The sequence below is a fragment of the Leuciscus leuciscus genome, assembly GCF_965113295.1.
Source record: "Leuciscus leuciscus genome assembly, chromosome: 21".
Classification (NCBI taxonomy): domain Eukaryota; kingdom Metazoa; phylum Chordata; class Actinopteri; order Cypriniformes; family Leuciscidae; genus Leuciscus; species Leuciscus leuciscus.
Genome location: NC_138745.1, coordinates 26590926 through 26600446, shown reverse-complemented (window position 1 = coordinate 26600446; position 9521 = coordinate 26590926). Strand labels below are relative to the sequence as shown.

The following is a 9521-nucleotide window of genomic DNA, read 5'->3' as shown; positions in this document are numbered from 1 at the left end:
ATTTTCAGCACTTAATCAAATGTGTAAGTTTTTACCTTTCTTTTTGAGGACATAGTTGCACACAGGGTGCTGGAGTTTGGTCCCCTTTCTGCATTGCGCCGGCACATCATGTGTGGGGATCTTTTCCCTGCAGTGTGGCAGCTTCACGGTCCACAGCCAGGTTTTGAAAGATGGCTAACTGTGGGGGTGTGAGCCACGGTGTGCGTGTGTGTGTGCGTGTCTGTGTGTGTGTCTGAAGGGGAGTTCATTGTTACTGGTTGGCACCTATCGATCGGAAGATCCGTCTCCACCGCCTCAGTCAGGAGACCTGTGCTTAGCTAAGCAAAAACTTCTGACAGCACCATCAATACCCTCCCGACACCTTCCGTTGGAGAACGCCGTGGGGAGAAGCCACTGTATATGCTTAACTCAAAATTGAGCCTGGCACACACTGTAGCGAGACCTGACATCTAATGAAGTAGACTGGCTTGGATAAACACAGGCCATGGGAGAGGGAGTTTAATTGAAAAATCTTGGGTGAGAACTATCGAAGCGCTAGTGGAGATCATTCACATTTATCAAGGACAAACCAAAGGCAAAGTTAAAAGGAGACATTTACAAATAAAAACTGCAGTATTCAATAGTTTGTTCTCTTTAAGGAGAACAGAAGGGATGCCACCTGGGGCGAGATGTTTTTTTTCAAAGTGAAAAGATCAAATTAGACCCTTGGGGTAAGATGGTTCCCCCATGATTTGGTGCAGTTATTATTTTTAATTTAATATTTATTGTAATTCATGGGGTTATTTTCAGTAATTCCATGAGTTAAATGTACATTTTAGACATCTAACCTATAAGCTGAGTGAAATCATTCAAATTTATGTTGCTGTTATTTCATATCTTCAAATAGGGAAATGTAATATGTATAGTTGTATGTATAGTTAATCTCTCAACAGTCAGACAAAATACCTTTACCTTTGGTACCGCACATCCAATTTTCAATGGGAAAGGAAATTCAAGAGATCTCTCTAATATCTATGTTCTTTCTCCTAGATAACAATGAGACTGAATGGAGATCAAATCAGATTTTTGAACTTGTGTTCTAGAGTTTCCGAAGCTTATTTATTCATCTTCCGTGTGATGTATAAATCTCAGTTTAAAAAAAATTACCCATGTGATCCATGGTTTTGTGGTCCAGGGTCACGTATCTCATATTCAAATCAGTACAGTAAATGAAGCATTACTGAGATCTGAGGTATAGGAAAACAAATTATATTGTAATTTGTATGGTATAGTGAATCAAAAATAAAAACCAACAGACACTAACAAGAAATCATTCTGAATACCAAATATATTAAACAACATAGTTTTCCCATTATTTACCCTTGGAGAACCCCCTGAAATATAAACTCCTATGTCGGCTATACAAGCAAAATACATTGTCCATTAACAAACTCACAGTTCTCAACAATATCGTATGCTGTGATGATAATGAGTGCAACATTCAGGTGAATGTCTAGGGGAACTCAAGAAGGTCACTTATAGTTTCACATGCTCTAAGCTGAGGACAACTTATTGAAATATGTCCTGTTCAAGTTTAACAAGGTGAGCTCAGCTGCGGGGCCTTGTTAACATAACCTCGGCTCAATTTCAGCACCACAATTACAGGATGGCATCGAATTCACTTTCAAACAGCAGAGTAAATATCTCTTTTAACAGCACTGAGCAGGCATCCTGATAGACTGTTAACAGACCTTCCAGCTGCTCGGGTCCACAAAGCCTCTTCGCCCCCACTCAGCAAGGTTTTAACACACTGATATAGCCTAGCAAAATGATCAGAGGTAAACTCTGAGAGGTGGAGGAGATGAGTTTGGATATTTTTTTAATATGTGTCCTGCAAGTTCTGTTGTGTATGTACTGTACAGCATCTTGCTATTTGCTGAAGAATGGACACAATACAATCACATTATCTATTACCAGTTTATTCTGTTTTGATAAAGTGCGACTTGAAACATACATTAAATGTACAACTTTCAGCATTTTAAGGCATGTGAAATAAAATAAAAATATAAAACTGAAAACTATAAATTAATGATACAATTTGATTTATTTCCTTCAGCAGTATACCCAGTCCCTCATAAGAGCATATTGATGCACTGATGTGACTTCTGTTTTTTGCTTACAAAACAACAGTAATGGCACTCAATGCACTACAGCACCCTTAGGTGGACACTGCCTACTGCAACAAACTTCAAACTGCAACTACTGCTTCAGAATAGGCAATATTGCTAAAGGCAAAAAAAAATAAAATAAATTGTATCCCTTTAAATTAATTATACAGCTTTTTGATTGTCTTATGCCTCTACTAAAATATATATATTTAAAATTCCCTTTAAGCATTATGGAATGTAAAAAATAAAATAAAAATAAATCACCAGGGACCTGCCCCTGTCAAAAAATCGAATGACACTGGCATCGTACACTTGCAGACTTTGAATAGCCTTCAGGCAGGAATACACTACACAACCTTTACACTAAACAAATGAGGATCAAACACTACCAGACTTTCAAGTTATGAACACAACAAAATTAGGCATAATTGTGCACATTGTTGCTGCCAAATGAAAACACCAGTTTGATAACATGTTTGATATCCTTTGACGGAATGCTTGGATGGAATCATGAGATAAAAAAAAAATCGGAGTCTGTGCCTGTATTACACTGCGTGATTTTCTGCTAAATCTGTCTACACTGACTGCCTAAAATTGGTGTGGCTCAGACCTTTAAAATAAATGTTCCAAAAGGGTCAAAGCAATGCCATAGAAGAACCATTTATGGTTCCCTAAAGAACCTTTTAGTGGACAGTTCATAAAAGAACCATTTTTCTAAGTGGGATTTGAAAAAATCTAAAGAACCTTTTCCCACTATAAAGAAACTTTTGTGCAATGGAAAGTTTCCATGGATGTTAAAGGTTCTTCATGGAACCATCAATGCCAATAGAGAACCTTTATTTTTAAGAGTGTAGCGCTGACTTGTTCAGACACAAAAGATGTGTGGTATATTTCAGCCTAAAGCAATTCTTCAAATTAGAATAGCCAGAAAACATGATTTACATTATTACATCTGTAAACCTATAATACAGGATATGGATCCCTTACCAAACAAGAACCGGAATATGTACAGCTAGTCTATGACCACTTACCAGTTAACTATTTATTTTCAGAATTCATGGATGGATTTATCCGTCGTACACACACACACACACACACAGACACACGCGCACCTTGGTCACAACACGTTTTTCAGTTCAGTAGCTGCATGAAGAATATCTGATATTATGATATTATGAACTATTCTACAAATTCATACAATCCTTTTCCACAGCACTGTAACTTACCTTTAGCCGGTGTTTCAAGTATTCATATCTATGGTACGTTTTAGCTAACTTAACAGCAGAGTACACTAACAAACCATTTATGCTCTCAGAGGAGGTGCTTCAGAAACATTGATGTGTCGGGTTCTAGATACAGAATTTCAGGATGCCTCATTGGCCCATTGGTCCATTAGAGGTGGCAGTAGGTGAGGTGGAGACCATGTCATCAGGAAACACATCAGTCTTATCCTCTCTAAATGAGGATGCCTGGTCAGACACAGAGGCAAAGGAGAGGTGATCATGATCCACGATGTTAAGCTGGTCCTCTGTTTTTTGTTTCTTTAGGTAGAACATCTTCCTGAGCTTCTTCAGCTGCTGAAGTTCACAGAAGGTTTCCAGAACCACCAACATCGCGATCAAGCCCAATATCAGATAGACTGTATAGGAGAAAGACAGATAGGGTTAAAGAGAGATGGAATATGACCCTTGAGGGATCGCTTTAGCAAACTAAGCTAAAGTTCAAGTCCACAGTTAAAGTTCTGCTAAATGTTTCATTGTACTATTTCATAATATTACTGTTTTACTGTATTTTTTTTATCAAATAAATGCAGCCTTGGTGAACATAAGAGACTTTAAAAAAACATTAGGAAAACATTCCTGATCCTAATCTTTTGAACAGTAGTGGATGTATGAATGTCAAATGAAATGTACAATATATGTCTCTGTACATTAATAAGGATTCAACTGATTGTGCACTTACAGGTAATGCCCAATTTATAGAGTTCTCTGAACCTCTGGTGGTAGCCCTCTCCTGGTACATAATCACCCAAGCCAATAGTACTAAGAGAGATGAAGCAGAAATAGAAGGACTCTAGGAAATTCCACTCCTCTTCCAGTACTGAGAAGATGATGGCAGGTATAAGGAAGAAGCAGGAGATGGTAATAACGGCCAGTAGGGAAGCGTGCAGGCCGGCCAGCAGAGGTTTGGACATGCCCCAGCGATGGTGCAGGTACTCCACAGGCCTGCGGGTACTGAACTCCATGATCCTCTGGACCACCGCAGTCAGGAACAGCAGGGTGAACGGGATTCCCACCACTGAGTAAATGATGCAGAAGGCCTTACCCCCATCCGACAGAGGAACGGTGTGGCCATACCCTGGAAAGAAAACATGAAGCTCTTTGAAAAGGTCTTTTGTACAATCTAGCATTTTACTCAAATGAACCAGTTAATTTGTGTATTAAACATAATCTTAATGACATAAAGAAAAGTCACCAGGAATGTCAAGGGTGTTTCCTTTTGTAGAACTTAAATACTGTTGGATTAAGTTACATAATCCTCGGAAACACTACACACACTGCATGCTTATCCTTCAGACACCCTTCAAATCGCCCACAGATCATCCACATTGAATTACAAAACCACTAGGGCTCCACAGGGACTGCAAATATATGAGTATGCACTTGCTATATTTGTAAAGAGTATCCTAATAAATATACTAAAACCTCTAAAAATGGACCTGTGAGGATGGTCATTATCATTAGAACAGAAAAGGTTCAAAAGTGGTCCCAAATAAAGTAGCCTATTTGGTGTTCTATTTGTTGCTAATTTTATACTAATGTTTAAAGGGTTAGTTCACCCAAAAAAATCACTCCTGCATAGGGTGCCAGGTAATTGATATCTGCCATCCCAGGAAAGTTAGTACGTCAGAACGTAGGCTCACTATTGGCTGACGCTGGTCATGTGTGTGATGCGTGTAATGCTGGCCAATAGTGAGCCTACGTTCAGATGTACAACCCAGAAGCGCTGCGCTGTTACACTACGTGAACTCACTCAGAAGCCCACACAAAAGAATATGAATAGTTGAATAAAGTCGTTATTTTTGTTTGTTTTTTGCGCATGATAAACTTAAGGTTGAGCCACTATAGTCACTTGGACTATTTTAACGATATCTTTACTAACTTTTCTGGGATGGCAGATATCGATTACCTAGCAGCCTATGAATGAGTGAGACAGCTCTCAGATTTCATCAAAAATATCTTAATTTGTGTTCCGAAGATGAACGAAAGTCTTACGGGGTTGGAACAACATGAGGGTGAGTAATTACTGACAGAATTTTCATTTTTGGGTGAACTAACCCTTTAATAAAGCATCTTGAGCACTGACTTTAATGTTTAATAGTAACTCAGTCAATTGCCAATTGCATGACACTGCAGGTCATTTGAAATGAAGAAGCCCATTAGAAACAACTTGGTCCATGTGAAATAACATAATTTTTTTTCTAAAACATATATGTTTTTATCTCATGTGATTGAACTTTTGCAAACAAGTTTAATTAGCAAAAAAAAGAAAAAAAAAGAAATAATAAGAAAAATAAATTCTCTCTCTCTCTCTCTCTGTGTGTGTGTGTGTGTGTGTGTGTGTGTGTGTGTGTGTGTGTGTGTGTGTGTGTGTGTGTGTGTGTGTGTATGAAATAGTGTCTAAGCTCCCACTGTATCCTATTTTATTGTTTTATGTTTTCTTTTTCTTTTTGCAGATTAAGAAAAATATTTTATTTACCTCCTTTTTTATTGTCTTATGTTGGCAAGTACCTAATTAATATTGCAAATGTTAACAATCAAGGCCAGGCCCATAAAGATTTGTTGACTTTTGACTATTTATGGAGGGAGTGGACCCATTATAGGCATGTCTCTTTTCTAGAGTTACATGCATGCTTGTTTTAAAGCATATTTTAGTATTTATAAAAAATATAATTGTAAATGTTGGGCTGTTTAACAAGACCATCCAAGCTTGTCAGACAACACAGGCGTAATCTATAGAGGCTAATGCTTTTATCGCAGATCAGAGAGGACAGGTCGACCTTAATGAAATGACTGGCCTCTTTTCTGTCTCAGCCTCTTGGGTGAATAATTGTACAGAATGACTTCAGATTATCAGAATTATCTCATGTAAATAAACTGTGTTAAAATACACACACACACAAATATATATATATATATATTTTAAATAAATAAAAATCCTATAATGAATAGTGTTGTCAAGAGAATGTCTGTGCTCACCTGTCGTGGAAAGCACAGTGCTGGCAAAGAAGAGTGCAGATGTGAAATCCCAGTTCCAGCTAGTGGTGGCATTATTGAGAACCGACACACCGTAATTACTCGCCTCTAATGCTTTAGCCAGAAACTCCTCAAGTCTTTCATCGGACAGACATTCATTGTCATCTAGAAACTGCTGCTTCACGGCCCGAAGCTCCTTTCGAAGCTGCTCCTCATACGGCAGTTCCACCGCGGAAAACACTAAAGCCCCGAATATCAGATACACCACATACGCCGCCACCAATACCAGAAAATACCACGTAGACCTGTAACCTTCTATGACACGCACACACGAACCTCCCGATAGACACTGAAGCATTGTCTCCGCGGAAAAATAGGTGAGATAATTAATACAGGTAACTTAGTCCAGTACAATAACAAAATAAACTCGTTTCATACAAAGAAATAAACTCTTACAGCTGTCTTTAAGTTATAATTTCCTGTTTGTCTCCTGCCGGTATTGCGGAGCTGATGCGACGGACTATCAGTAGACGCGTTGACTAATCGTACTATGGCTAAGGGTTTTCGTTAATATTCATGAATCTAACGTTCGCCTGTAGAAGGTAACAACGCAACGTCAGCACTACTTAATTAATATTTATAGATAAGCCTTCGCCATTGGACGGTTGCAATGGGCGTCAGCGTTACCTGATTAATATTTATAAGATTACCTTCGCCGTAGTAGATTTACGTCAGACTCATGACGTCTTGTTCCTTCGCGTGTCACCTTACGTAGATCAGCTTTATTCATCACATTTATCACGGCAGGGCGCACCCAGTAAGGTAAACCAGAGGAACTTGCCTTTATAAGAGAGACAGAGACAGTTAAGCAAGCTGTCTCAAAGAGACAATATTATAGGTAAGTGAAAGCCCCTTTAGAGTCCGCATCTGCTCAAAGACATACTGGGCCATCATTGGGATAGTTTCTGTTAGGCCTACCTGGTAGAACAGGTTTGACCAGGTGGTGATTGGATGGACTAATTATGACAAAAGTTTTGAAAAGTGACCTCAAACAAGGTGGAGGCTTAGGAATCCTATGCCTCCACCTGTTTCTATGTAGCCCATAGAAAGGCTTTTGTAGGCTACCAATGGTTCTGTTGTGTATTGCCAAAATTTGTGTCTGGTTTCTGTGAAGGGCAGTTGTGAGGTGGAATGTCTGCATTTCAGCTATAGTTCAGTGACCTTTTCAGTCTATCATCTGATCAATAAATGTAAATTAAGCCGGAGTACGAAAGTGCCATGATAGTATCATAAAAGTGGCCCACATCAACTGAACTGTTTCATGTCTCTTGAAGCCATTAGCTGTATGACAAACAAAATATAAAAGTGATTATTGACAGCTATACTCCAGAATAACATCAGTTTGATTCACAAATTAATCAGTCCAGTTTTGTTATTCAGTCACCTGATTCACTGAAAATATCTGACACAAAGGAACAATTCAATCACAAACATGACCAGAGGATGAATGTCAAGATTGTCACTGAATAATAATAATAATGAAAGCAATTTTATGACTTTTTAGGGCATATCACACGTGGAACGTAGCACAGAAGTTGTATCTACCATTTTTACAACAAATTTGCTTTTTTGTCTGGTTGGAGCTTGACATCATCTGTCCTCATTCACTTCAAAAAATCCCCCTTGCTTGTTCCAGAAGAATTAAAGCTATGCAAGGTTGGAATGACATAACGATAGAATTTTCTTTTCTTTTTTTGTGTGAACTTGAACTATCCCTTTAACTCATCACATCCTTTGATCTTTAAAACAGTTCTTCATTTTAAAACATGACTCCACCCTGCGTGGCAGCATTACACATCAGGAGATGCATATCTCAATAAACTGGTCTGTGCACATTCAGCTAATCTGAGATCATCAGACTGCTCACGTTGACAAGTTCCTTGTGTGACACTGTAAAACAATTAAATAAGGTAAAAGTACAATGAGAAGAATTAAGCCAATCACAAACTCTCTCTCAAACAATGCTGTTGTCATGATTTTAGTGCCTGTTTTCGTGAGTGGCTGGACAGCTTGATGTGGCAGCTGTATTCCTGCACCGCTTGCCATTCTGCAGTATTGCTGCATCATTGGATCACTACACTTTATTCTTGGTATTGAACTGAAGTCAAACTGTGAGAGCTTCCTTTTTATATTCTGTTCTGCTCCTTTGGGTTATTTCTGGATGATCGAGTGAAATGTGAGACCTCAGGCCAGACCAGAGAGCCAGTAGTCAAGGTTGTTGCTTTCACACAGGCACTCAGATCAATGTTATTGTTATAGGCTTAGGCTACTGTAAGTGATATGTTAAAACTAATCTATGACAATTATTGACATAAATTTCACTGGCAATAAGATTATTATCAAACTATGGTATTCTTGTGAAAATAATCACCAGATATTCACCAGATAGAGTTTTTTTAATCTAATAACCATAAGGGTTGATTCACAAAGAACGCGTTTTTGCATTGAGCTACTTTTACCTTTTAAACTTATTTATTTAAAAGTTATGCTTTTAGCAGACTCTTTTATAGAAAGCGACTGACAAAAGAGCCAACAATATGCGTAAATATAGGTCTATAATGCCATGCAGTAAAGTAAGCAAGTGTTTAATCCAGAAAACACAGAATGTTAGTATCTGGTTCCCGTTTGGTTATTTTAGAGAACCAAATAATAACGTTAACGTCTAGGAACGCTAGGAACGTCTAGGAATAACGTCTAGGAACGCTCTTTTTAGGTTTTATTTTTTTTGCAACCATAAAATAACGTTCCAAGAACGTTGTAGCCTAAGGTTATTTTTAAATAACTTAAAAAATAACTTGTACAGAGAGACAGTTCCCCAATATTATTATTTTGCAACCATAAAATAACGTTATCAGAATGTTGCAGGGTGGTTATCTTTAAATAGCCTAAAAATAACTTAAAGGCCTACAGAACGTCCCATAATCGTAATTTTTTTAGGTTATTATTTTGCAACCATTATATGGAACGTTAGAATAACATTCTACAAACCAAAAACTTACGTTCTATTTCCGTCAAGAAAACTTTCCTGGCTAACTAAAAACAAACCTTAAAAAAATAA

General features: G+C 38.0%; 1 protein-coding gene across 1 annotated transcript; it reads right to left on the bottom strand.

Annotated features, from left to right (window-relative positions):
- Positions 1-1942: 1942 nt before the first annotated feature.
- On the bottom strand, positions 1943-7184 carry kcnk1a (potassium channel, subfamily K, member 1a). The gene is made up of 3 exons (XM_082151088.1): positions 6407-7184; positions 4110-4505; positions 1943-3786 (listed from the first exon to the last, which is right to left on the bottom strand). The coding sequence occupies exons 1-3, from the start codon at positions 6759-6761 to the stop codon at positions 3521-3523; spliced, it is 1017 nt and encodes a 338-aa protein (XP_082007214.1). The 5' UTR covers positions 6762-7184; the 3' UTR covers positions 1943-3520.
- Positions 7185-9521: the final 2337 nt, after the last annotated feature.

What these genes read in the sequence shown, in the direction of transcription:
- kcnk1a (XM_082151088.1), bottom strand. Translation starts at nt 6,761, where the DNA reads ATGCTTCAGTGTCTATCGGGAGGTTCGTGTGTGCGTGTCATAGAAGGT. An exon ending in CACTGTGCTTTCCACGACAG is followed by an intron (nt 4,506 to 6,406) that starts GTGAGCACAGAC and finishes TTTTCTTTCCAG; the next exon opens with GGTATGGCCACACCGTTCCT. An exon ending in CTATAAATTGGGCATTACCT is followed by an intron (nt 3,787 to 4,109) that starts GTAAGTGCACAA and finishes TCTCCTATACAG; the next exon opens with TCTATCTGATATTGGGCTTG.